At 31.2% G+C, this 27,814-nt stretch overlaps 4 protein-coding genes across 5 annotated transcripts; 2 read left to right on the forward strand and 2 right to left on the reverse strand.

Moving 5' to 3' along the window:
• The first annotated feature begins 815 nt into the window (after positions 1-815).
• On the forward strand, positions 816-6,766 carry LOC125068234 (cationic amino acid transporter 4). The gene is made up of 7 exons (XM_047677311.1): positions 816-887; positions 1,110-1,259; positions 1,426-1,674; positions 2,006-2,985; positions 3,086-3,302; positions 4,149-4,310; positions 6,281-6,766. The coding sequence occupies exons 2-7, from the start codon at positions 1,118-1,120 to the stop codon at positions 6,499-6,501; spliced, it is 1,971 nt and encodes a 656-aa protein (XP_047533267.1). The 5' UTR covers positions 816-887; positions 1,110-1,117; the 3' UTR covers positions 6,502-6,766.
• A 2,819-nt stretch (positions 6,767-9,585) lies between these two features.
• Positions 9,586-12,645, reverse strand: LOC125068081 (acetyl-coenzyme A transporter 1). Its single transcript, XM_047677074.1, has 8 exons — positions 12,468-12,645; positions 12,136-12,366; positions 11,580-11,869; positions 11,026-11,383; positions 10,825-10,944; positions 10,549-10,731; positions 10,083-10,304; positions 9,586-9,919 (listed from the first exon to the last, which is right to left on the reverse strand). Exons 2-8 carry the CDS (start codon positions 12,346-12,348, stop codon positions 9,752-9,754), a joined length of 1,554 nt encoding a protein of 517 aa, XP_047533030.1. The 5' UTR covers positions 12,349-12,366; positions 12,468-12,645; the 3' UTR covers positions 9,586-9,751.
• A 619-nt stretch (positions 12,646-13,264) lies between these two features.
• LOC125068237 (uncharacterized protein F21D5.5) lies at positions 13,265-16,862 on the forward strand. Its single transcript, XM_047677314.1, has 6 exons — positions 13,265-13,527; positions 13,587-14,281; positions 14,597-14,866; positions 15,213-15,362; positions 16,006-16,211; positions 16,674-16,862. The coding sequence occupies exons 1-6, from the start codon at positions 13,395-13,397 to the stop codon at positions 16,795-16,797; spliced, it is 1,578 nt and encodes a 525-aa protein (XP_047533270.1). The 5' UTR covers positions 13,265-13,394; the 3' UTR covers positions 16,798-16,862.
• An 819-nt stretch (positions 16,863-17,681) lies between these two features.
• On the reverse strand, positions 17,682-22,569 carry LOC125068235. 2 transcript variants are annotated; one of them, XM_047677312.1, is made up of 13 exons: positions 22,401-22,569; positions 21,801-21,991; positions 21,415-21,725; positions 21,209-21,337; positions 20,980-21,134; positions 20,666-20,907; positions 20,434-20,583; positions 20,179-20,325; positions 19,873-20,093; positions 19,639-19,804; positions 19,363-19,527; positions 18,781-18,937; positions 17,682-18,374 (listed from the first exon to the last, which is right to left on the reverse strand). In XM_047677312.1, exons 2-13 carry the CDS (start codon positions 21,949-21,951, stop codon positions 18,371-18,373), a joined length of 1,998 nt encoding a protein of 665 aa, XP_047533268.1. In that variant the 5' UTR covers positions 21,952-21,991; positions 22,401-22,569; the 3' UTR covers positions 17,682-18,370. The 2 variants fall into 2 exon arrangements, with proteins under 2 accessions (XP_047533268.1, XP_047533269.1); XM_047677313.1 differs by lacking the exon at positions 17,682-18,374 and having other exon boundaries at positions 18,777-18,937.
• Between the last annotated feature and the right edge of the window lie 5,245 nt (positions 22,570-27,814).

Genomic DNA, 27,814 nt, shown 5'->3' on the forward strand with positions numbered 1-27,814 from the left:
AAGCCTTTTCTCAAATTATACCTATTAGAGTTGCAATAGTATAAATATTATAGTATATTTTAAGCGAACCTGTGTACAATAAATAAAAAAAGCTTTCTGACACTAGTTTGTAAAAGCAGTGGGCTGAGATTAGATCCTTGCGGATCCGTGGGACGCCTGAATAATGATTTTATGGAAATACTTAGTAAGTTTTCGATTTATATTAGTCAATAACTGTTTTTAGTATTTTTACTGTAATATTCGCTAAAGACTACCTACTTTGAATATGATTTAAAAGCCTCTTTTTCTGATCGTTGACGATATGCACCCATGTATATTATTCTCATTCAGTCTAATAATTTGTAAGTAAGTATTGCTTTAATTTAATTATTTGGAAAGTTCTCTTACGGTCGATTAACATTTAACTGTCGGTTTTATAAATTATATTATAGTTTGTCTTATATATAGTCTAAAAATTCAAGTCTTAGCATAGTAAATATTTAGGTTTACTTGAACGGTTATGTCTAGACCCAGTTTTTTTTTTTAATTTTTTCGTTACCTTACATTCTCGTACCTTTTATATTAAAAAAAAACATTACATATGTCAATATGTAACATTACATATGTAAGTATTCCACAGGCCATTCTATTGAAAAGTTTATGACTTAATTAAGATTAATTAATTAACTATCCATTTTTTATAATAATAGCAGCTAGTCCTAGTAGAATTTTCAGTATGTATTACTTGGATACAACGTAAATAAAATTGCGCTCAATCCAAAGAAATCGATTGTATGCGCGCGCAGAATTTTTCACCAAGCCTATCATTGGAACATTGCAAACATCGTCAGCTGGTTTGATAGATAGTATTAATAATCGTGTATTTTAAGAAAAAACATAAATATATTGTACGTATTGGAATCCCTTACTATAAATTAACTTAGTTAATCTATCATGGTGACGCGTAAATTTTAAGTGTTACTATTTTACGACTTTAGGTTATGTAAATGCACTTTTGTTCTTTGAAAATATATAAAGAAGTTGTCACATGAACAATTTTTGTACTTTTAGTTTGCTATTAGATTATAATTATGTACATCTTTTTGAAATACAATTTGCATTAATTGCAGGCCTTATCATGCCAGGCGCCAGGCATAAAATCCTGGGACATGTACTCTCAGGGTTCTGTCATAAAATGAACCGACGTAAGCCTATATATGGAGACTCCTTGGATACTCCACTTAACCGATGTCTTACAACTTTTGATATTACCTTATTAGGTAAGTAACTTGAAAATAAAGTATATATATTTAAATATAGTTAAAAATGTATCAATTTAGAATTGTGAAGTTATTTTTCCTACTGTAACAATTCAAGTATATAATGGATATTTTTTATTCAAATGATTGATTTACTTATATGAAGGTTGATCAAATTTTCTTATAGGTGTAGGTCATATGGTGGGAGCTGGCATTTATGTGTTAACCGGAGCAGTTGCCCGTAATATGGCGGGGCCGGCAACAGCTCTAAGTTTCCTTTTAGCTGGTATTACGTCTACGCTAGCTGCCTTATGCTATGCCGAATTTGGCACTAGAATACCAAGGGCTGGAAGTGCCTATGCTTATACTTATGTCAGCATTGGAGAATTTTGGGCGTTCATTATTGGTTGGAACATTGTACTCGAGTATATGATCGGTAAGTGACTACATTTTTGTCAATTTTTGTTTATTAAAATTATAGTAACTCGATGTTCATGTATTGATGATTGATAGTCTCAATGAAAGCGATAAACTTCATGCTCATTTATTATACTGTTCCTGAGTATTAAGTTGACAGAACCATTTCGACATAATATGCACTTTCCACAAGATATTGTCAAGAGGTATACGAATAGAAGCATATCGGGAAACTTGGTTGCCTGTAGTTCATTAACGATGTTATTTAAAGTCCAAGTGTTCCAAAAACAAGGCCACCGCGTATAAAGGGAATAGTTTTTTTTTTATATACAAGTTATTTTATTTTCTAGGTGCTGCATCAGTTGCCAGAGCTTGGTCGGGGTATTTAGATGCAATGCTAGATGGTGCAATAAGTAATGCAACGATAGCTGTAACAGGCGATCTACATGAAACTCTTCTTAGTAGATATCCTGATGTGTTAGCATTTCTTATTTGTATTGTAGCGTCTTTAATATTAGCAGTGGGCGTTAAAACTTCGGCATATATTAACAATGGACTTACAATACTAAATCTTATTGTAATTTCTCTGGTAATATTTCTTGGGTTCTATTACGCTGACCTGAGTAACTGGTCTGAAAAGAACGGCGGTTTTATGCCATTCGGTTTTAGTGGAGTTCTTGCTGGTGCAGCTACTTGTTTTTATGCATTTGTTGGTTTTGATAGTATATCGGCCTCTAGTGAAGAAGCAAAAGACCCCTCACGTTCCATTCCTATAGCAACCATCTTATCGATGGCCATGGTCGCTTTTGGGTACATTCTTGTTGCGATAGCTTTAACTTTGATGGTGCCTTATACCAGTATTAATCCAGATGCTGCCTTACCTGCAGCGTTAGGTGCTGTACATGCCGACTGGGCAAAATATGCAGTAGCGGTTGGTGCAGTTTGTGGAATGACTACAACTTTGTTAGGTTCTTTGTTCTCTTTACCTCGTTGCTTATATGCTATGTCAGCCGACGGACTTTTGTTCGGTTTTCTTAGCGATGTTAACAATAAATCACAAATTCCTATTTCGAATCTTATAATATCGGGATTATCATCAGCTTTTATTGCATTATTATTCGATTTAGAGAAACTTGTAGAGTTTATGTCGATTGGCACATTGTTAGCATATACGATCGTTAGTGCAGCCGTTATTATTCTGCGATATCGGCCAACACCACCTCCAGAAGACAAGATTTTCGGCTCGCCTCATTTGGATTCACCCATAGATAGGGAAGATAGCTCTGCAACGGGTACTCCAGGAACTGACGGTGGATCTTCTTCTTCGGAGGTATTTTTTTTTAATTTATCCTTTTTTTTTTTGACCTTATTGTACCTATCGAATCCAAGTTTGATCGATGAAATATTTATGTTGAACAATAACTCACCAGATGTTCGAAGCACTGACGGTGGGTCGCCTGCGCGCACAGTATGCATGGCTTGAGCCGCTGGCGGGGGGACGCGCGCCCGGAAGTGCGGTCACCAGCTGCGTGTATATCTTTACCGCTGCCGCTGCAGCGCTATGCGCACATAACCACTTCTTAGCGGAGCCCGCTGGTCTGTGGGCACTGTTGCCCGACTTTGTGCTGAGTTTTATAATCATTGCATGTGAGTACTACAGTCTTTATAACTATTGTACCTAACAATTGTTTTTAGCGAAATTTGAATACAAGCAAGAACCGCCGTGATTTTTACTTAAACTAAAAATACGTTATCTTTTTGTTTTGAAACAGCTATAAAATAAAAGACTTTCAAGAGGTGGATATAATTCGTTGACCTTGCTAGATTGGGCGTTACCGATAAATATGCCCTGCACGCATCTCATATTCCCTGTGTCTTGAGTTTTGCGGAGAACTGTCCAAAACCCACACCCGTGCCGAATAACGTCGCGTCCTGCACTGATTTATTGGGATAAAGAGAGGTTTCATCGCGATTAACGTGCATCAGTTATGTAGATAAATCATTAAAAAATATTGCAAAAATGAGCCGAAAATACCCTTAGTTTTGTATTATTCAATATGCTGATATGTGATATGTCTATAAAAAAATCTGGTGATAGTTAGCTTAGGAGGAAAAAACGACTAATTACTTAAAAAGAGGGGACTTTGCTTTCAAAGAGGAAAAGCTGACATGCTATTCTAAATTTTGATGTTTAAAGTACAATTATTACCCAAAGAAAATATTAAAAGGGCTATTTAGGTACTACTAATATCTTACTTAATCTATTTTTTTTGAAAGAAGTACCACGGTAAATCCTAAGAGTAATATTTCACACTTTTCCCGAACCTAATTAAATATAGAAAGAGGATACATTATACGCAAATTGCCTTATGTACTGCTTCATATAATATAAAATATATAGCATCCTCCAGTTATTTTATCTTTAAAAATATTTTGACTTAAATCGTTAAACAAAAATAATTTATATCTAAAATTAAATTTAAATTTTCACAGGTTTGGTTATAATATGGGCCCATCAACAGAGCCCCGCGCGGTTACCATTCCGAGTGCCCTGGGTGCCCTTACTGCCGGCCGCTAGCGTCATGCTGAACGTAGAACTAATGATCAACCTCAATGCTCTGACTTGGGCACGTTTCACTATTTGGATGACATTTGGTAAGGAATTATCTTAGATTAGTCTTTTAAATAGTTGTGTAGTTATCACTTTTGCATTCTCAGTATTTTTTGGTTACTATATATCTACTGATCATAATCAGATCAGAAAATTATTACAGAATACTTTTTACTAATATGTAATATCCTGTAATTTCAGTAGTTCGGGATGGCTAAATAAAATTATGTTGTACCATGATGTTTCAATATCTCTCTATATTTTTAACAATGCTCCCAATCATCCAATTGTTTTCCTTATGACAGCTCAATGACTTTTAAAATAAGAAATAGTGTTACATGCCAGTATTAAATGTTATAAAATAATATCAACTAAAGTTGTACAAATTATTGATCAATTAATTACAATAATAATTGTAATAATATATAATAATAATGTGACATTATTAATGATATTATTAATTATGATATCCTATGACGTAGCACCGTATTGGAGGCTAGGGCTAGTCTCGTAACTATCCCTAACAATAGTTTATTAGGCTGACAATTGACCTAATTGTAAGTGGTCACCACAGCCTATAGACTTTGGCACTGTAAGCATTATTAACCATCCATTACATGCACCACCAATCTTGAGAACTAAGATGTTACGTTATATTCTGTAATTCCACTCACACTTCAAACCAGAACACAACAATACTGTATTGTTATTTGGCGGTAATATATGTGATGAGTGGGTGATGTCTACCCAGACTGCCCTGCACAGAGTAACAACAATATTTAATATATTGAAATAAAACTAGTTTTTAACGGATTTAATCGCGTATATTAATTATTTTATTTTAACATAAATAAAATAATTAATATATTTGCATTTCTACCATATGTGAAGGGAGTTACAGACAGGATTGGCAATATCTTGAAGCGAGCTTCGATTAAAAGCATTTACAAGCCTCATAAGAAAGTGAGCCAGTTCTTGAGACCTATCAAAAGTAATATCCCTTTACAAACTGCGGGAGTATATAAACTCGAATGTGAGTGTGGTTTATGTTACATAGGTCAAACAAAGAGAAGCATCGGTACTAGGGTCAAGGAACATATAGGAGATGTCAAAAATAGGCGTTCTTCAAAGTCTGCAGTCTGTGAACATGCTCTGGATAAACCTAACCATTTTATTCGATTTGATAAACCACAGATCCTCGCTAGAGAACACAGATTCATTCCTAGAATGATACGCGAGGCTATTGAAATTCAAAAACATCCGAACTTCAATAGAGAAGATGGTTGGAGACTTTTTAACACTTGGGATCCACTTATTAAAAATTTAAAATCCCAAATCCAACAGACTGCAAGACCTAAAGACACAGTTAGTGCCTTCTGCGTGCAACCGGAACGCTACTCAAGATACCAATTAAGAAATCGTTGGCGGTAGTTGTAAATAATATTTCTTTTTAATTCGAACAGACAAATGTCACCTTAGTCTGCCCGTGACCACGAACACTGCAAAGTGCTCGAAACGTCGGGATGTTAAAATAAAATAATTAATATACGCGATTAAATCCGTTAAAAACTAGTTTTATTTCAATGTGTAATAATCGCGAAAATCTAAGACAACATAATATTTAATATAGTTTAACCGTATGTCGTAACATAAAATATTAATCGACGCAAAATGAAAGGATTCATGTTAAAGGTATATTTTTTTATAATTGGTTGTGTGTATTTTATTCTCAGATATGAATAACACATTTTAATACAGTTGGAACCATTTTGATTACCAGCTTTCTTATAGTACTTTGAGCAAAGAATCATCTCGCCAACGCTAATATTCCTAATTTAAAATCGTATATCTGTCATAAAATATTTTACTTGGGCCCGCTTTTAAATACTTTTTATTCTCAAGGCAAGGTAAAGAGACGAGGTGTTCTAAAAATTAAGTGATAGTTTCTTGTTTGTTAGTTAGTTGTCTTTGGAATAGATCCTGAAATATATTTTTTATTACTTCTATATTACAGGTCTTCTCCTATATTTCCTGTACGGGATCCATCACACCAAGCTAGGAGAGGGTGTTACAGGCTTGCTCTCTCGCTCTGGCAGCGGCACCGCCCACAGCTGGGGTTCCGTCGATAAAACTAGTTCTTTAGCAAGACGGGTGGGACGCCTGGGTCGCGGCAGTAAGAGTGATGATCGTAAACCAATCATATGCGACGATGAGCTCGCCAGGCGGGAACCGTGATTTTAAATATTGGATATTTTTCCAAAGTTAAAGTTTTATGTTGAAACTATTTGATGTGTTAACATCTCTAAGTATTTTAAGTTGGAGGCTTAGATTTATTTAATTGGATTTTTTGTTTTGATTGGAGGCTACATACAAATTTGCAACTGGAAAGAAATGAGTAAATATACATATAAAGAGCGGATTGAGTCTAGATAATTAGGGCCCGAGGCTTATTCTAATGACACTATTTTTGTTTTACTACAATATTATTATTTAATTAATAATAATACTTTACAAAACTGTCAAGCAAAAATTCAATCAATTTTGATTTTTGAAAATGAATAATTTTGAATAAAAAATTAATACTATTTATAACTTTCTGATTTTTAGCAGGAGTTGAAAATGATTTAAGGGTTTGGATATAGATCTATTCATTTATTTTTCAAATTTGCTTTTTTTACCGTTACTGATAATGATTATTATTTGGCAAATAGAAATCTACTTAGAAAACAGTTATGTAATAAAGTAAAGAACTATTTCATAGGAAAAAAGTTTGCTACTTTTACTTTTATATTCATACGTACGTCAATCTAATAGAAGCAGATCGTATAAAAGTAAATTGTAGGCTAAGCAAGCGTTTACATCTAACGCTGTCACAGTCGGTAGTTGATTTTACGATAGGTGATTTTGCAATTATTATTTTTTTGTTAATCGTATTTCGTTTAAATGACCGCACTGTGACCACAAATTGTTTATCACGCGAATTTCAATGGCTAGTGCTTGCATGTACCTACACGTACAATTACAACATTTATAAAAATTGCGAAAATAAAACCAAGCGGACCACGGTCCGCGGATAACTTTCGCAGTGCAGGTGCCAAAATATACTATGGCCTGAATATTTAAAAACATTAGCTAGATTATCGTATTGGCTTTAGGCTTAACTGTTACACCGCCAATTTTTCGACACTGTAGCCCCAATTCACTTATTGAATGATTGTCATAATAGGGTATTCTATTATGTTTGAAAAAGTACTTCAACATGTTGATTTACTCAATAAAAAGCCACAAAAAAATATATTACGGCAAATAAACACGTTTTCTTGCCTTACAATTAAATTATATTTTAAAACATTTTTTACTCCCGCAAAAACGCTGTCAGTCATTTTAGTGACGCCATATTGACAAAAATAAAAGTTGAGTATGTACGACTGGCACTCATAATAACTCATTCAACGTTAACAGCTATAATTATTTGTTTTTTTTTTTTGGGAAAATAATGAATTACAATCACTATCGTTGGAGTACAATGTAAAATAATAGCATTAAATCTCCAGAAAAGTTGTTTATCAAAGTGTCAGATGATATTGGAATGACAGTTTTTGCCTATCTGACGTCACACGATTGCGACTCGTGTTTTAGGTCGAGTGATATACAGACTAAAAATTACGATTTAAATTTCAATATAATCAATTAATAATGCGCTCATGACTCAAAATCAAACTATTTAAGTATATTTCTATTTTTATCTAATTTAATAATTTATTTTTCACTTCGAAAATACCCTATTATGTCATTCGCTTGATTGACACCAAATAGAATCGTTTTCGATTTTTTTGTAATAAAGGGAAGGTGGTAAGTGAGTGCGTTAAAACTCTTGTTGCATTATTCTATTGTTAAACATAATTATTATAAACTATAAATAAATAACAATCGTAGTCGTGAATGTAAATAGAAAAATTATTCATACACATACGCGATAAAAAAATCGATTATAGTCGTTACTTGTACTAATATTTATAAAATAGAATTCTCGAAGTTTAAAACGTTTTTAAATGTATATTTTACATAATTGGATTGTTTTTTTTATTTTATAATCTATAACACATAATCAACGTTTTTCAATTTTTCAAATATCCAATACATATTTCGAATTACAATTACTGCATAAATTAATTAATAGCACAAATATGTTAAAGTAAATATTTTAGCACTCTGCGCAAAATTAAAAATAGGATTTTTAAGCAGAACAATAATTAATAAAAATATTCTATCATTTTATAACAAATATTTTTTAAAGTATTTTTTCTATATAATATTATGTATGAAGTTGCCAAATTAAGCACATATTATGAAAAAGTTGAATTTAAAAACTAAAATAATTCTGTATTAAAATTTTTATTAGTTGCATGTTTATCAAATAGGTTCCAAGGAGAAAAATTAAAATACTTTATTATTATAAGTTCATATATTTACAACCAAATATTATAATTTATTTCATGGTCAAATGCATAACCAACAATGAATTATAATTTGCTACGAATAGGTAAGTATATAATGAACCAGATTGTGTCTATGAAAAAAAGGTTTTTTATTTATTTCTTATCTTTATTCAAATATTTAAGCTTGAGTGTTATGTTATGATTTTGAAATTATTACTTTAACACGATCACTATATATTATAATTGCATATTAGCAGTCACGTTTAAATCGAGTATTGTTACTATGTTAAAGTTTGAGCATCCACACATATATATATATATATATATATATATATATATACATATGATTATGTACTTTTAATTCATTTTGAATCAATCGCATAAATGTTGTCAAATTTAATGTTATAAGTGTAAACTGTATATTTTAAGAAATGTTGATGTGTATATAAATAAATTATAGATAATATATCCACTTTTATTTCCCTGTATTCACACAAACAAGATAAAACACAAATAATACTATGTTATTTTGATATAACTAAATGGACTTTTGTACTATTCAAGAATAATGAAACAAATACATTATATAATTATGATCTATAAATAATTATTACAAATTAATTTGTTAAATATCACAATAAAATTCGCCTAAATTCTTAATAATATGTGTCCTCTCAATGAAGTAATCCAGAAATCCATTTAAAATGGATACAAAAACAACAAAAAACGGTATAATTTAGGAGCAAGAATTAAAAAAATATATCTTTATAATCAACAAGATATATATATTATTTTTTTAAATAATAGAAAACTACGATTTAAATATAATGTTATTGCTCAACAACAAAAGTTTAAATTTGTAAAGAGTAAAGACAAGTCATTATATTTACTTTAAATTCATTTATTACTAACCTTGGAATGAGAAATTGTATACAAAACAATCCACTTTAAGGATCTTGTATGATGTTTAAGAGGTCTTAGAAATTTCGGTTTTGTGCTTATACTAATTACAAATAATATTACATAATCAGTAATAGAATTCAGTCTTATCTGTTGTGACCAATTTGCCAAGCCGAGGCTGGCAATCTTTGTAACCGGTTGATGGTTTTTCTTCCCCATTGCAGCCAGAGAAAGCCGGCCACAACACATATTACAACTTCTATATAGAAACCGTCAATTTTTGTGTCACAGGAACCACCATTAGCTTTGCACACCTATGAATAATGAGAAAATACAGTTATTTTATTATATATTTTTTTAATTTCATATTTTCATAAAATAAAATCATGCTACTTTTAAAAGTATTAGTTTAAGTATTTTCGTAAATAAAGAAATATATCTATATTCTATTAATACAATATGTATTATAAAACTTACATCAGTTTCTAATTGCGTAGCACATGTGTTATCAGTAAGTTGAGGTGCATTGCATGTCTTATAAGTTAAATGGTCTATAGCCCAGAGTGCAAGTGTGTTAGGCCAATTGGTACCCAAGTTTGATACTGTGTTTAACAACGTCATGTAGGTACCACCAACAGCTGGATCAGACACTTTAGCAAAGAATGCCATTACTGCCACAAACATGCAGTACAAGCAGGTCTGAAAAAAAAATCTTAATAAATATTTTATTTTAGATTTATCATATATTGGTATTGGCAAGTATTAACTTAAAATCTTTATAACTTAAAATTATATGTAGAAGAAAGACAATAAAAAATTTCAGCTTATGATTTTTTGAAATATGTTTTTACATAATTAGTGCATTTGTAATTTCATTCTTGTTATACAATATAATCAACATGTAATTGTAGGAGTTGAAAAATAATTTAATTAATAAACAAACCTGATGGAAGACATAAAGTAGCATCAAAACAAATAGATAAGAATATGAAGGGCCAGAGTCACCAAGGAGGCTTGGTGTAAGAGCAACAAGACCAGCTGCCAAGGGGCCAACTAATAGTCGTAGTGGAAAAGCTCGCAACCACAGAGACAGTGGTGCAGGTCCTGTTGTGTGTTTCGCAAGAATCTGTAAAAAAAATGTAATTAAGGTGAATGAGAAAAATAGACAATAGAGTATAAAATTAATTTAGTAATTACCAGAATAGAGGTCTGTACATACCACTGGCATAATAATTTGAACTGGGACTAATGGAACGGCCAGAAGTGCCAAGTCCTCTCGAGGAACTCCTGCCTCAACAAGCTTCAAGCCTGATACTGCATCACTTGCGCAAAAGCCAAGCTAAAAAATATAATATAAAAGAAAAAATAAATGTATAAATAAAAATCAATTTATACTTTAATTATATTATTATAAGTTTACCTTAGCAGTAAACAGCACCAGAGCTAAAGTCCTCACTGCCGGTAGCTTTACAATAGTTAAGAGCTGTTTATATGCATTTACAATGTCTTTCATGCCCTTTGGTTGACTTTCCTTTGGCTCAATTTGGTCATTAGCTTCATGTTTTAATATTGCAACAATTGTTGTTGTAATAATAAAAACCCAGCCCCAGAATAAAAGAAAACTAGCCAGTGTCACAAGACCGGTTTCTTCAGGTATGGTTCTGAGATATTTGTTACAAAAGTATGGAGATTCCAATGCCAAAAATAAGACATAGCCAAGGAAGAATCCTGCTGTTTGCCCAACTGTATTACATGTGGAGGCATGTCCCACATTACGTCTAGAAAAATAAATTAATTCATATTTCAAACCGGGTATTTGATAGAATCTTTAAAATTTATATGTAATTTCATGTTAATTATATGATTAAATATAAGAATATTCTTAAATTCATAATATAGATTCAACTTTACTCAAGTGAATAGTAACTTTGTATGTCAAATAAATGTATCAGTGACAAATAAAATATTTATCACCTTTTCAGCATAGTTAAAGCCCAACCATCAACTGCAATATCTTGAGTAGCTGCCAAAAAGTTAAGCAATAAAAATGATACAGTGAGAATTGTCATAGAGGGAGCTTGTTCATCCGATCCAAGCCATTCTGTCATACTGCTGGACATTATGATCATGCCAATACCAATGAGATATTGTACTGGCACAAGCCATGTTTTTCTTCTCCCAAATTCAGGCCAAAATATAGCATCTACTATTGGAGCCCAGAGCAGTTTTACACTGAAGGGCCAATTCACAAAACTAAACTCAGCCTAAAAAAAAAAAGATATATTGTAAATATTATTAATTAAAAATTTTGAATTGAATTTATTTTAATTAAATATTTTTTTATTGAATCTTAGCACATTCAATAAAAAATAATCATTGGATGGCAAGTTAAGTAGTAATTCATATTTCGCGTGTAGATATTTTTATTAGGACATTGTAATTATTTTTTATGACTGAGCACATAATAAATGTCAACTTGCATTCATGTATTCTGAGATTGTAATTCTTATAAAAAAATCAAATACATCACCTGTTGTGTATATGTTATTCCTCGATTCTGTAATAACATAGGGACTGCTCCTGCTAGTCCCAAGGGAATACCTTGAAGAGTATATAAAAATAAAAGCACAGCTATATTAATTTCATCTCCTTTAATGTTGCTTTGGCCGGTATTTGAAGATGTATCGCCATTTTCAAGCAATTCTTCTTTCTCCATTGAACGTTTTCTTTTTGTCAGCGACATTATTATGTCGTGCAGTGTCTGAAAATTTTATTTTTAAAATATAGAATCCCACATGTTAATAATTGACGAAATCGAGTTTTAAGTTCATATAAAATAATAATTTGTTAATTAAATTGTACCTTAATTGTCACTGTTAAAGATACTTTGAATTTGAGGAATTAAGTGTAATACTCCAAGTATTATACAATTTCTTCCTTCAATTGTTAAATTTATTTGTATGGATTTCGTATTTACTAATCCTAAAAGTCCACACATATAACACCACGTAAACTTCAGAAACCCAACGTAGATGCGAATGACAGTGTCACTGACAAGTGAGTGTCAACTGTCAGATAGCTGTAAGCTGCCAATTACAAATCACTCATTAATTATTTCGTTCAGTATAATAATACTAATTTTGAATTTATGTCATTATTTATCAAACAATTTTTAAATATATTTCTATTATTTCCGCCATATATTTACTAATAACTCTATGATTTAAGAATTATTAATACTTAGATACACGTTACACTGTACACGTTAGGTCTAAAAGCTGGACCAGGGCAATAAAAGAACAGTACACGTTCGTATTACGTGTTTTTGTTTTCTTTGATAATTATCCACCTGAATCGTATCGGTTTGGGACGCGACTTTTTTAATGTAGGCAATTATCACCTTTACATATTTCGTCTCTTCTTATTAAATTAAGATATAAAAAATGAATAGAATAGAAATACATAAAGAGGCTGCAATAAGTGAAGATGTGCATTGATCCTTATCGAACAGTAACAATGTTGAATTAAGTATACGCCGATATACAAAAAGGTCTACATTGGTCTAATACATTGGCCCAACATAGGCACGACTCAATGTGTATTGTGGAGCGAAGGCATTTTAACTTAATGTCAATGTCACTTTACTTTTCAAATTTTGAAATAAACTTTCATATAAAATATAAATTAAATATAAATAATATTTTGTTGTACTTAATTTGTTATCAACAAGAAAATATGCTCCCTTTGTTCAATCATTTATAAAAGTTTTTTTTATTTCAATTATTTATTATGCTGCGCCAGTGTTTTCTACGATGCTTATTAGATTCGCATGCGCCTATTAAATTACCTCATAATGTAGAAATTTTCATAGGTCGCAGTAAAGACACAAAAATTAAAGATCAGTCGTGTTCTCGTCAACAAAGTAAGCTAATATATAAATTAATTTGGTATTTTATGTTTAAAATCTCACGTTAATTATAGTTAGTTTAAGGGCCGATTGTGAAGAGTGCGAAGTTGAAATTAAGCCAATAGGTATTAATCCTTCCGGCTTAGACGGATTCGCTTTACAAAGAAATGGAGTGTATAAAGTGAAACATGGTAGTAGAATTGAAATTTTATTGAATAACTACATACACGTAATTGATTTTGATCCGCCCCCTGACACTGAAGTATCTAATAATAATAAAAGGAAGCTTGAAGACGAAAAGCATGAGATATCACCAAGAAAAAAATCAAAAACTCAATCAGAACTCGATCAATCCTTAAATATAAAAGAAGCCATGGAGGATATATGGGAAGAAGTTGACAGAGGTGAAGTTTATGTTTTTACCACTAAGGGTGTTAAGTCTAGCCAAAAAATAGCTGCATTTGATATGGATGGCACATTAATTAAGACGAAGTCTGGCAAAGTGCATCCTGTTGATACCAATGATTGGCAAATAGCCTTCCCTCAAGCATCGAAGAAGCTAACAGAAAAATTAAATGATGATTACAAAATTGTTATATTGAGTAATCAATCTCCAATCGGAAGTGGAAGAGTTAAAGTTGATGACTTTAAGAAGAAAATTGAGGGTATAGTTGCAAAATTAAATGTTCCAATTCAAGTTTATTTGGCAACTGGGAAAGGATTTTATAGAAAGCCTGCACCGGGTATGTGGAAAGTACTTGCTGAACAGGTTAGATTTTATCATGTACCTATAAAAGAAACTAAACATTGTTCTATAATATTTTAATTGAGGTAGAAGGCCGACTGGCAAATACATGTATAATGTACATTGTCATAGCTATATATGGTGTAGCATGTAAGCAATATCCATCATTTCTATTAATATTAAATTTTATTTCTGTTTCTAGCCTAGCCTTATTTAAACTTAACATTATGTTATGTTAGAAGAAATATTGTATGTTTTTTTGTTGCAAATGGACAATATTTCTTTAACTCATAATTAAGAATTTACATATGATAATTTATAAAAAATACTAACTTATAGAAAAATGACAATCTCGCCATCAACATGGACATAAGCTTTTTCTGCGGAGATGCTGCAGGTAGGGCAGTTAATTGGGCTCCAGGAAAAAAGAAAGATCACTCTATGGCTGATATTCTATTAGCAGAAAATCTTGGACTTAAATTTTATACTCCAGAACAGTTTTTCCTCGGTCACTCCATAGCTAATGTTCCAATGATCAGGCCAGATTTTAACCCCAAGGAATTGAAACCAGAGGCATTCAATGATTCTTTAATAAGCAAAGAAAAAGAGGTAAAGATAAAATATAATGATATTTATGTTTGTTTTTTTAAAAATTTTTGTTGATGTAGTTGTATTTGCTGAGTTTGCTTATATTGTTATTGCTACACTTTACTTAATTTTTGTATTTGTAAATTATTGTTTATCAACTTATATATTTACACTTTTATATATAAGCTTAATACCAATATATATGATACTGGTATTGATTAGGCTTATCATACAAAACTTTTATTATGTTCAAAAACATTATTTTGTTTACCCATATTTTTAATCATAAACTGCTTGATCATGTATGGCCGTGGTTAGTATGATACTTAGTATGATTTACCTATAATATATTTTACGTTTTTTCCAGTTACTTGTTTTAGTTGGTTTTCCTGGTAGTGGCAAATCTTTCTTAGCAAAAGAAATTGTGGAGAGATCTGGTAATAAATATGCCATTGTTTGTCGTGATGTTATGGGTACATGGCAAAAATGTGCATCTGAAGCAACTAAATTATTACAGGTATTTCATAAATTACATTACATTACATTAGTTGTGATTGAATTTTTACTTGACCTTAATAAATGACTAATGCATAGTACTCAATATAATCATATTAATTATGAAAAAGCATTAATTTAGATATTATAAATTTAATTGTAATTGATTAACATAAATTCTGTAATTAAAATTTTGACAGAGAGCAACTACTGAGTTTCTTAGTGATTCTTCTCAGTAGAAAATTCTCTCCGAACTGGCGGTAGCTTTACACTTAAATCAATACTGTAACATAGTGATTCAAAATGACTTTCATGAACCTACTTGAATAAAGAATATTATGATCTTGATTATGAATTACATTATGACAAATAAAGCTGTAATAGGTTATATTAGAGTAGCATAGTGTCTCAAGAAATTTAAGATAGTTCTCATAAAAATAGTGTAATTCTTGTTTTTATGCTTTAAGATATTTAAGTTTCACTAAATTATTTTGACATTTTAATAAATATTTTCATTTAACTTGAAAATCAAAAATTTCATGGGACTTACACACACACACACAACACCATTATTTTATATGTTAGAGAAAACATCAGTTTTAAGTTAAGTTTAGTTAAGGTTTTAGTTTAAAAATAGGTTTACTATGAGACTTATCAATTTCCAGCAAGGTAAAAGTGTCATTGTTGACAGTACTAACCCAGATAAAGAGTCTAGGGCTCGCTGGACGACCCTCGCTAAAAACATGAAGATTCAGTGCCGTTGTGCCAGAATGATGACTACGAAGGCTCATGCATTACATAATAACAAGTTCAGGGAGATCATGAAGATAAAGCATGTGCCAGTTAATGATATTGTATTCCATACTTATAAGTGAGTATTCTTTTAAATCTACTATTATAAATAATTTTGGGATATATATTATGGGAGAATCTGCTGAATTGTGAATAAAGTAATTTATGCAAACATTAGCATACAGTTTTGTATGTCATATTTTTTTTGGGAAAAGTTTAGTTAAGTTGAATGATAAAATTGAAAGATGTATAAACTTCGATATGATTGAAAAGATAGGTTTACTACACATCCACTACTACTACTTTTCTCTACTTTTTTGTCCCGTAATTGATGAGTGTATAATACTATCAAAGCATTCCCTTGAATCAGATAGTGTAACATAGGTTTTGTTGATTTGTTGATCTCGGGTAAAACTTTATTTTCCCCCAAATATTTTAAATGTCTTTTTGTTTCTTAATATTGCGTTGTCCCACTGCCTTTGACCAAACCTCAAAAACATTTTTTTTTTAATATATTTCATGTTGTAATTTTTTTTTTCAGAAACAAATTTGTAGAGCCTACTTTGAATGAAGGATTTCTAGAAGTAATTGAAGTCAAGTTCAATCCATGTTTTGATAACAAGAGAGCTGAAAATATGTACAGATATTATTTGTTAGAGAAATGAAATCAATAAAATTGTATTGAAAATAATTTGTTAAAATGGACAAATAAAACTTGTGATATTATTTAGCACATTTTTTTATTGCAAATTGAACTGACAAATGACAAGTTACAGCACATTTATGAAGTTATTACTCCTAATTAGGCCGAAAGCCGTTAACCCTCTATATTCATAATTTTTAGCTATGCAGTATTTAAACCATTTTACATTAAAAATTAACATAGTCTACAAAAATATTCATTTTATGTCCCAAAAATAGAAATAATTTATTTAATTAATAGTTGTAAATCGTTACCTACCAATCGCTGTAAAATACTTTAAAAATGGAATCGTTACAATAAGAAAAACAATAAAAGGCGACTGTTGTATATTTTTTTAAATCAGTTTGTCTATGGCTTTGAGTCACTATCCTTTTTTTATATAAAAGCATATTTTGCTTTTAACTCATACGTGCAAAAATATGTCTTTATTTACAAACGTCTTTAACCCTACAAATATTTTTTATATCTATTATATGAAAGCACATTACATATTGCGATTGCTTTTCAATCAATATAGATGATCATCATGAAAGTGTTAAACTAGAGTTGGGCTTTAGTGTTCAGGTCAAAGCTTCAATGGCTTGCATTTATTCTTATAATTATTTATTTGCTCAATTTCTATATTAAATTTAATAATGCCGTTGATGACGCAACTTGTAGACATAACAAAAAAGCTATAACTCATGTTGTATATAAAAACCACAGTTTTTATCTTCTTGTCGCTCCTGATTTTATTGTAACCTAACGTTTCGAATAGCAACCTCATTTGTAATATATAGAATTTCATATTATCTCATTAAATAACGTGATTCCGAAATAATTTTTAAACTGTTCTTTTGTTTTTTCGTCGAATAGCTACAATTGTTGCTTATTTATCGGTAATATAAATCGGAATATTTGTAACCAATATGACAAAGGGTAAGTTTAAAGCAATTAATTCTTTAATTTTGCAAATAACATTTTCGTGTTTTTTTTTTTTTAAATCAAAATCTTTCTTAACCACATAATTTGAAGTATGTATTTACTATAATGCAACTTTATGGACGGATGATTTATATATCTTAATCATTACATTTGAGAATAAATACATCGAGCGCGTATATAAATAATTGATTTGCCTAATTGCGATGATGTTAGGAAACTTACATTTAGATTTATCTATTAAAAATTTTTGAAGTATTTTAAAAGGACAAGCGTTTTAATTATTTAATATGCATACTCGAATGTAATATGAATATTTATATGCCCACTTCTCCGTTTATTAACTCGTTAACACTGCTAGAATGTTAATATTCTAAATTAGGCTATTTTAAATTGACAATATTATTTTTGCAAATATTCTTTAACAACATGTTATTATACATTTCTATTGGATTTAACACCAGGACTGGTTAACGGTTTTTGGTATGGTATTTTAATAGAATTCTCTATTCAGTGACGATTATAATCGTTTTCGGTACATGTCATTCAATTTCAGCATCGGGGTCTTCTTCATCTATCAGATTATCCAGACTCGTGTCCGAGTCATCTTCTTGTCATCTGTAAAAATAAAAGCGGAATACATTTTTATCTTACGGAATGTCACTGTTACGGACATATAATATTAGTAAATAGTAGCAAAATTGTCTATGTCTAAATCTCATTTTAGTCTTTGATTAGTTCGATTTCGAATATCTATATTATTTGACAAAACGCCAGAAGGCTATGTGAGAGTAGGGTCTATGCAGGAGGACTCTGTAGTGATAATCAGTAAAAAGTAAATAAACAGTTAAATAAGATTAAGATTTAAGATACACAAACAGAACATTCTGTACAACAATTATACAGTCATAAGGCGTTTCAGAAAATTAATATATAAATTAGTGGTTTTACATCTGTACATAAATATTTATATTTTATTACAATTTAAAGGACTTTTATATAGAACATGAAAATATAAGGTTACCTTGCAATATAAACGGTGTCTATGTGGGTGAGACGTGTGCCAGTTAGTGGTACAGCCGTTGAAACATGCCTTATCTTGCGCCTTTCAATGGTACTTCTTGCTTGTTGCACCGCAAGGTCTCCGCACCAACGTTCACAGCGAGCATATATAACAACTCCTAGAATACAGCTTATTTAGATTGGATGTACATTATTCATATTATTATTACAAATAAATTGTGAATTTAATATAATTAGTATGTATTTTTATATAATTAAGAAGTATAACTTGTAGGATTGAACGTGCTAAACACAGAAACTAGTTGTAAAATTAAATATGTTTGTCAACCAAAAACTATACTTCAAAAAATTATAAGTTTAACATGACGATGAATGTACGCAATAGACAATCATAAGTTGTAATAGTATATTTAAATATAATTTTGAAATAGTTTTATTTTGATCGATTTTATTGACATATGTATACATTTTAATGATTGCCGAAATGTAGAGCATTAACTTTATGGTTCACTGAGTAAAAATATAGACTATTTACTTTATGGTTGATGTATTGGACACCTTAATACTTAATATAGGTACTAACCAGCCCCAGCGAAGAGAATTATTGCAGGCCAAGAGCTAAGAAGTAGTGGAGTAAGAAACAGCAAAGATAACGTCATTGTAATTGGCCCTTGTAATTTCTGAAATCGCTTGATGCCAATAATGTGAGCAGGTTGCCAGGTACTTATAAGCGTACCGCTTAGCCACACTAGAACCGATATATATTATTATTAACGATTTATTCAAGAATGAGGGATTCCAACGCGTCATTTTATTCAATTCAAATTTTAATAGTTATTATTTAAGTAGAGACGCTTACATATTATGCCAGTCGTAAACATAGGTACTCGTACGGCTTCATCACAGAATGCAACGGCAATGAATGCGTTTGCAAGAACTTGTATTAAAGCGCCGACTGCCGACCAGCGTGCTCCACGCATGCACGGAGGAGTAGGTAGGTTAGCTTCAGGAATTGCTGTTACCACCTAATTAAAAGAACCGTTATCTTTTATAACCACTGTGAAGATTATATCATCATCTATTATTATTTTACCTGTATTCTATCTCTGTATTCTTTGACAACCGCATCAATATCCGTCGAATCGTCACCCGATGACATTTCCCCATCGCTTGCTTCCAAATCCGATGCCATGTCTTCTTCTTGCGCCAATGTTAGAACTCTTATTCCACTACTTCCACTTGTAGCTTGATCAGTCTCTTCTGTTGGACAGCCTGAATATTCATCTAGGAGAAGACATTCACGATCCTCTGTTTCTGGAATTGTAAAAAATTAACAGTTTACTTTTTTGTATAAAAAGGTTACAATGATTATACTAATCAATAATACAAATACAAATACCTTTTCCTACTTTTGATTTTATGCTTTCTAAAGTTTTAGTATGGCGAATAGCTGATGGTATGAACCATAAGCCCCGCTTAGCTTTTTTCTCAGATGACTTTGCTGCTCGTAACGGATTTTCATTACCAAGTCGTTTGTACTCTACGTCTGAAAATATCAATATAATATAATATTAGATGTACATACATAAAATATATATATACGTATATAAAGCCTGTTGTAGGTATTTCGTCTGTTATTAGTAGTTTTACCTACCTCCAGCTTCCATTTGCTCAGTCGTAGGAACACATTGCATAACAATAAAATGGAACGCTTGTATAGAAACACTTAGTAAATGACTAGCATTCATTAGCGTTATCATATGTGACAAGGGACAAGCAAATGCGAGAATCGCAGCGAGACTGCCTAAAATAGAAATCATTCTTTAGATTAATCTGAACCGAATTTATTACATTTATAATGTTTGATGTGAAAAAGCGTCAATAACCTGCAGTAAAAACAGCCAATACCGGGCTCCCAGTAGTGGTGCTTTCATAGGTCATTGATCTTGTTAATACCTTCCATTCTGGCGACGCTAAGGCAACTAGCACGGAGAAAAGTATTGGACAAAGCTCCGTTAACGCTAAGCAAACTCCGGCAACGGTTATAGCAGCCAATACAGGACAAATCCAAGCTGCTGCTCTTGCTTCCAATAATGTAGTGACGGGTAAAGCGGCGTCAATACTAGTTCTAAAAATTTATCATAAATAAGGAAAGGTTCGACTTTTTTGCGAAACATTGCGGTGTAATAAATAATGTTACCCTTTTAACATATTAGTGTAGAGAAAACATAAGCTGCTGAGCACGATTGTTGGTAAAATAACCATTACTATTAATTTCTTTTTTAATGTCTCGTTCTCTTTTGGCGGCGATACGACACAAAAGGCATATGAAATCGGTGCTCCCGCAGCAAACAGCTAAAATGAAAAATGTTATGTTTTTTTAACCTTATATATAATAATATATTAATCAAATATAAAATAATAATTACCTCATAAACAGTTATAGGGATTGGTATTTTTATATTGGTTATGTCCAAGTTTATTAATCCAAATATAGCAAAGCATTGGCTAAATATATAAAGGACAATCAATAGCATAAACGTGAACATCATACTCTCCTAAAAAAAATCACTCGATAGAAAATATTACAATAAAAGAAAACATATAAATATAATAAGTTGTTTTTCGCTTGTACCTCTAAGCCGCACATAAACATGGCACATACGACCATCACAACAGTTACCCCCAATACATCGGGCCATGGTTCTCCCAAGGATCTTGTTTCATATCCAAATAACCATCTTCTTGTCCTTCCGCCAGTTACATGATCAGCTGTAGCACTAAGAATCCTAGCGCAAACAGCAACTGCTACCAGGTGAGAGAGAAAACACATCCACATAGCCATGAAATCACCAAAAGAACGTAGATTTCTTTCTCTGCGACCTCTAGCTGTTTTAGAAGGGGGCAACAATTCTGCTAATTTCTTTAGATCTCGGCAAGTAAACGCTAAAAATATAAAATGTGTCATATATAATTTATTTTTAATCGTATGATTATCGGCCGAATAAAATATTGTCTTACTTGCTAACACAGTAAAACTGCCCAATAGTAAGATAGCAGGCACAGCACAGTAGCTAGAGTTAGCGGCAGCGAGCGGCGCTAAGAGAAGCGCCCCCAGAGTCCATCTCGCACCACAAGCTTCGCCACCGCCTAACACGCTTAGCTTGCTCATTTTAACACTGTTATTCTATTATCTTGGCATTTTTGAGAACCTACAACAATTGATGTTAAATACTTAATATATTTTTTAAATCACGTTTAATTATATATATACGTTATTATTAAATCACCATAGAGTATAAAATTTTACATTATATGTTGTATGTATTCCAGTATATGAGTAACAATTAAAAAGGCTTCGGTAAATTGAGGATTGATCTGACCTTCGTTTTACTTCCGTTTAATTGACTTAGTAAAGCCAAGGAATTAATGAGTCCCATGGCCGATTTTATAAAATGGATCACAAATATTATGCAATTCAATAAAATACTAGTAATATTTAACATATTCAAATTTATTCGCTTTATTTCTGTAGCATTTTAGATTAAGGTTTTAATAAAAATCGTCGAGTGTTGTTTAAATATAGGTAAGTATATAGTTATTTCATAACTTGAGACTTACCGTGATCACTGTTATTTTTTCACGATGATTATAGTTGTCACTTGACTCTTTTGCCAACCCTACATTTTGTATTAACACCAGATATTTTTTATTCAGTTTAGTCACAAAAGTAAATTCAAAATAGCGAGCTACAGTGTATTTAGTTGCTTTCCCATTTTTATGCGACAAACACGAGGAGGGCGAAGTGATATCTACGTCTCTTTTGTTTAGCTACCGATCGATACCAAATAGCGCTGGGGTGACCATTTACGAGGAAATTTTGTGAAAGATATTTTCTTCTCAAAACTTTTCTTAAAAGTAATGAAAAGCTTATTTCGATATAGTATTTAGAAATGTTAAATATAAATATTTCATTTATTCTAAAGAGTACATTTTAATTGTTAGCCACGTTAGCGGATGGTTTGTTTATTTAAAGACCTAGATCTTGAGTTGATAAAAGTAAATGTTCATTGGTACGAGGACTAATAGTTTATATTGCACGCGCTCATTTTTGCTATACACGGATTTGTTTATTATTAAACCGAACTACATTTTTTTGTTTGCAACGTGACTCTATTTTTATGGTTAAAAAAAATATCGGATGAAAGTCTATCATTGAGCCTTATTTAAATTTCCATACGTTTTACGTATTTCTTTAAAGGTTTCTATATCATTGAAATTGATTATACATACTTCTAGTATGTATAATGATAATGATATGTGAATGCGCGCGTGCGCACAGTTACAGATGTATCCATATACATATTTGTCTAAACGTTTTTTTGTCTAGCATAACTTGAGAAAATTAATCGACTTTAAACTGAACTAATGCTATATTGGCGCAAGTAACTTTTGGTTTTATTGTTACCACATCACGACTAAGTCACTGAACCGATCGTAATTAAATTTAACATTGATGTAGTCATTGATCAGTGCAAAGATATGTTTTTTAATGGGCTATTATTTTAAAATTGATTTCATTAATGTATGTTAGATGTTGTATGTACTATATTTTTTATCATCTATCCCTATAATCAAAGACTGTGTGTTTAACGTATGCGGGATTTTATTGGCTTCTTATTTAATGTTGAAGCTCAAAGATAATGTAACTTCCATAATATATTCAAACATACCATTCAATATTTTATATATGGCCTAATTCATACAGGTGATTCAGAATCTCAACATTCTAGAACCTAAATCTTTGTAGGCAGTCTAAATGATTGTAGGAACACGTAATCGGACCTTACAGTACGCTAATCTAATTATCCTTTGACTCAACAGTCGACTCAAGTTCGCGGAAAAATTCTGGGGATCTTAGAATCCTTACATTTTTCATATTTATATTAATTTTCATTTATTATAATCGACATAGAAGATAGATTGACACCATTTTGTTATTATTCGTAACAAGTATCACAAAATTTTATATTATTTTTGTTCCTCTTTCGAATTTTTGTTTACAGAATATGGTGATGTTTTCTGAGCAATTTTAATTACAAGAAGTTTTTTTTTTATGTTATAGGGGGCAAACAAGCAGGAGGCTCACCTGATGGAAAGTGATTAACACCGCCCATGGACATCTGCAACACCAGGGGTTTTGCAGGTGCATGGCCGGTCTTAAGTTAAGTTTTTTATCAAGATATTTTCAGTAATATCCGAGTTTTGAAGTTTTGATACTACTTTGAACTGGAAAACACACTCGATCGTTGGTTCTGCGCGTGAACTCTTTACAATTTTGCGACTGAAATTTAAGTTCCACTCAAACGATTCCTTACGAAATTTTATACACAGTTTTACTGTTGACAAAACAATCTAGTACAGTCAATTGCATTTCTTTATAGGAATGGATTAATAAAGTAAATATAAATAAATATAATACAAAAAAGTAAATACAATAAAGTTAACTTTTAAAAAATTTTATAAAATATATAATTTGTTTCACTGCGTCATAGGTATTGCCTAAATATTTTTAAAAGCGCTATTTCCGAATCTCTATCCAAAAACTGCTTTAGAGCTCGGAATCGTCTATGAAGATGCTCAATAGTTTCAAGTATTTCACCTAGGTCAGGTTATTTAAGTCTTTGAGTACCAGTAAACGGAATAAAATTCTCAGTAGTAATCCTGAGTTACGAAGTACGTAGTGATTCTCTTGCTCGAAAAACCCTTAGAATAAATATCCTGCACCTGATCTCTCACCAGTCGAATGATCACTGACCACACAATGAGTGAGAGTGTGAAAGTGAATGACGTCAAAAGGTAAACTGTTAATCTTAAGCAGTCACATCAACTCATAAACTCACACCCATTTTTATTTATAAGAGATAGAGATATAGGTATATAAATAAAAACTTACTACTTAAATATAATGATGTGAAAGTATAATTAAAAACAATGGCATTAGATGTTCTTAATAATATACTTCTGTATATTCATTTCTTATAAGATCAGAATTTACTTAAGTTTAAAACTATGCCAAGTCGACTTAAAGTAATAACTTTTTCTGGCAGTATTTGTATACAGTTTAATTCATAGCTGCACATTACCGTCAATACTGTGCACTGTATTTAATACTATAAAATAGATCCTACCCACATACTCGTATATCCCTCTGGCGAGCTCTCAAATGTATATATATGAATGATTAAGATATCGCCAATCAGCAATACTTCGTATTGTTATATTCCAGTTCTAAGAGTGAGCCAGTGTAACTACAGACATAAGGAACATAAAATCTTAATGGTTATCGTGGGTGGAGGGCATTGGTGACGTAAGGAGTGGTTACAGTGGCAATGTTTATGGAGTTGGTGACTACCAACTTATCAGGTGCCTCATTTGCCCGTCCAATTTTCAAAAAAAAGCAAAAAGTAGCTTATTTTTTTAAAAGTTTAACCTAATTTTATTGAATAATGTAGAAAAAATCCTGAATTATAAAATATTAGGTATACGTATCTTATTTATCATAATATGATCTTTATTATTTTGTTACGCTTAATCTAATAACTCATGGAGTCGCCTCCTCTTAGCTCGATGTTCGCGATATCTTGCCGGGAAGAAAGTGTGTGGGCGCGTTCCCTTATAAACGGCGGGAATAGTACAGCATCCATGCACTGCTCATAAAAACTTCGCGCTAAACAAACGTGTAAAGGATTTTAAAGAAAACGAGTTGCTTGTAAAGTGCAGTAAATTATGAAGCCTGTTCAGTGTTTCCTGATAGCAATTATTTTGTGCATTTTCATCACCGTAGAAGTTTACTCTTTAAGAAATGGGCAAATAGATTATGTGAGTATTAATAAAGCTTGTGACTCGTAAAAGATATTTTGTCTCAATAAAGAAATACATTTCAAAAGTTAAATAATGGATTTTTTTAATATATGTTTTAAATTGACTTTCATACGTATGTATTTAAATAATAAATATTTAAATTGTTTTGTATACGTTAAACACCGGCTTAGTGGTATAAGATAAATATCGGGATTCACTCAACTTTAGTTACATCCCTATATTATCATCTATCCTCCTGCCCTTATCCCAACTTTAGCATATCTTCTTCTTCCATACTTCTCTGCCTGACGTCATCTCATAAGTAACATTCTTTCTAGCCATATTGTCTTTCACGCAATCCATCCATCATTTCTTTGGTCGACCCCTACCTCTATATCCATCTACATCCATGCTCAAGACCGTCTTCATTTCTCCGCTTAAGAGCCCCATAACAGGACAGCCGGTTTTCACATACATCCTTATGTTATATTTTATTGATATGATAGTATAACAATTCTATATTTTTATACATTAAATAAAAGTTTGTGACCATTTTATCATCGTATCGCCTAATAAAAATAATTTTTGGTAAATAAAATTGTTAATTGCATTTTGCAAAAACTAAAAACTGATTATATTAAATTTGAAACGTAATATTATGACCAGTTATCCTAAGTATTTTATTTCTGAACAGATGGAAGCTTTACGTCGTATGAAACAGATACCTCAATGGCATTGTATGAGGTACCGACGGTTCCAACTCCACAGCCCTTGCAGTCGGTGGTGGTATTTACGAAGACACTGATATTCGGGTCTAACGTATATCAAGTTTTAATATGATTTACCTTAATTTATAGTATTCGTTTTGTCTAACACATAAAATGATGTTGTGGTCAATCAAATGACAATAATAATAATGATAGGAAAAATATTATGCGACGCTACATTAAATAATAAGTGTAATTTTAGAGTAATATTTTATCTGGATTATATTTTTCTTACATATTTTGATATCAATGTACATATCTGGTAGTAAATTAATTTGCTTCTTTATAAAATAATCACTTAAAATCTAAAAGTAGGTTTTTTGTATTCATCATCAAACATTAATGCATATAATCACTTATATGCATTAATGTTTGATGGTATTCGTCGCTTAACATATACTTAAAATCTTTTTAAAAAATATTTAAAGTTACATGTTTATTGTAGAGGTTGGAAAACGATTTTACGAACGTAGTATTCTTAAGGGAGCTGTGAAATATCTAAGGTCGTGAATATTGATAGAAGCGTTCGAAAGTACCATACTTTTGCACTGATAAGTATGTATTATACCCAGGGGAATATAAACAAAAGTGGTATTTTTATATTGGCAACAAGCGATACTGTTTATACTCTATGCTTTATTTTAAAAAGTTGAGCATAATGATAACTTGTTTTAAAAAATATTTGAAAAAAGCCTGCATAAAAACGTAATTTTCACATTATTGGCAGAAATTGATGTTATTTAAGTACAAAGAGTTATATTTAAAAACAAATAATAATTATCCAAGTACAATTTTAACTATTTGGTAAGATTTCAGTCTCAATGGTGTAATGACAGCGTAGCCATGTGAAAGTCTCGGGTTCGAACTTGACGCCTTAGTCTATTGTTCTAAAATATTATTGCTCTAAAATACATCCTTCACATATGTATATATGAATATCATGAATTATTGATTGCTGGTATTCTTTTTTTAAAATGTGCTAAAATCTGTAATATAATCGTGTATCACAAGTTACTTATTGATATAAGGTATCTAGTTAAATAGAAATATGATGTACTACAAATATGTACTTATCGAATGTTAAAAAAACAGTATTAACATTGCATTGTTTTTCTTTTAAGGTTTAACAATAAAGACTATTTGAGACTTATTTAGGACTTTTTTATTAAACTATTTTTCCCTTATAATATTTGAATAAGTATTGTGTTGGTTGTGAAGTAAACAAAGATATTTTTAAATATAACGGTTTTACATAACAATAAAACCGATATTATGTGCCGAGAGGAAAACATACAGCATTGCTTTGAAGAAGCAGTTTATACTTAGCCTTATATTTGCGGTCTATGCTTCCGAGTAGGGTAGTTCAACATCCCTCTCACCAGATGGCGTCAGTGACGCACCAGC

Source organism: Vanessa atalanta, chromosome 13 (assembly GCF_905147765.1).
Source record: "Vanessa atalanta chromosome 13, ilVanAtal1.2, whole genome shotgun sequence".
Lineage (NCBI taxonomy): Eukaryota > Metazoa > Arthropoda > Insecta > Lepidoptera > Nymphalidae > Vanessa > Vanessa atalanta.

Bases quoted from the DNA above. Each gene is read 5' to 3' on its own strand.
- LOC125068234 (XM_047677311.1), top strand. From the start codon at position 1,118: ATGCCAGGCGCCAGGCATAAAATCCTGGGACATGTACTCTCAGGGTTC. The intron at 1,675-2,005 runs GTAAGTGACTAC...TTTATTTTCTAG, and splicing joins TGTACTCGAGTATATGATCG to GTGCTGCATCAGTTGCCAGA. The intron at 2,986-3,085 runs GTATTTTTTTTT...ATAACTCACCAG, and splicing joins GTGGATCTTCTTCTTCGGAG to ATGTTCGAAGCACTGACGGT.
- LOC125068081 (XM_047677074.1), bottom strand. From the start codon at position 12,348: ATGTCGCTGACAAAAAGAAAACGTTCAATGGAGAAAGAAGAATTGCTT. The intron at 10,305-10,548 runs GTTTGTTTATTA...TTTTTTTTTCAG, and splicing joins TACTTTATGTCTTCCATCAG to ACCTGCTTGTACTGCATGTT. The intron at 9,920-10,082 runs GTAAGTTTTATA...CATTATTCATAG, and splicing joins CTACGCAATTAGAAACTGAT to GTGTGCAAAGCTAATGGTGG.
- LOC125068237 (XM_047677314.1), top strand. From the start codon at position 13,395: ATGCTGCGCCAGTGTTTTCTACGATGCTTATTAGATTCGCATGCGCCT. The intron at 14,282-14,596 runs GTTAGATTTTAT...ACTAACTTATAG, and splicing joins GGAAAGTACTTGCTGAACAG to AAAAATGACAATCTCGCCAT. The intron at 16,212-16,673 runs GTGAGTATTCTT...TTTTTTTTTCAG, and splicing joins ATTGTATTCCATACTTATAA to AAACAAATTTGTAGAGCCTA.
- LOC125068235 (XM_047677312.1), bottom strand. From the start codon at position 21,951: ATGAGCAAGCTAAGCGTGTTAGGCGGTGGCGAAGCTTGTGGTGCGAGA. The intron at 21,338-21,414 runs GTACAAGCGAAA...GATTTTTTTTAG, and splicing joins TGTTTATGTGCGGCTTAGAG to GAGAGTATGATGTTCACGTT. The intron at 20,326-20,433 runs GTAGGTAAAACT...TGATATTTTCAG, and splicing joins TGAGCAAATGGAAGCTGGAG to ACGTAGAGTACAAACGACTT.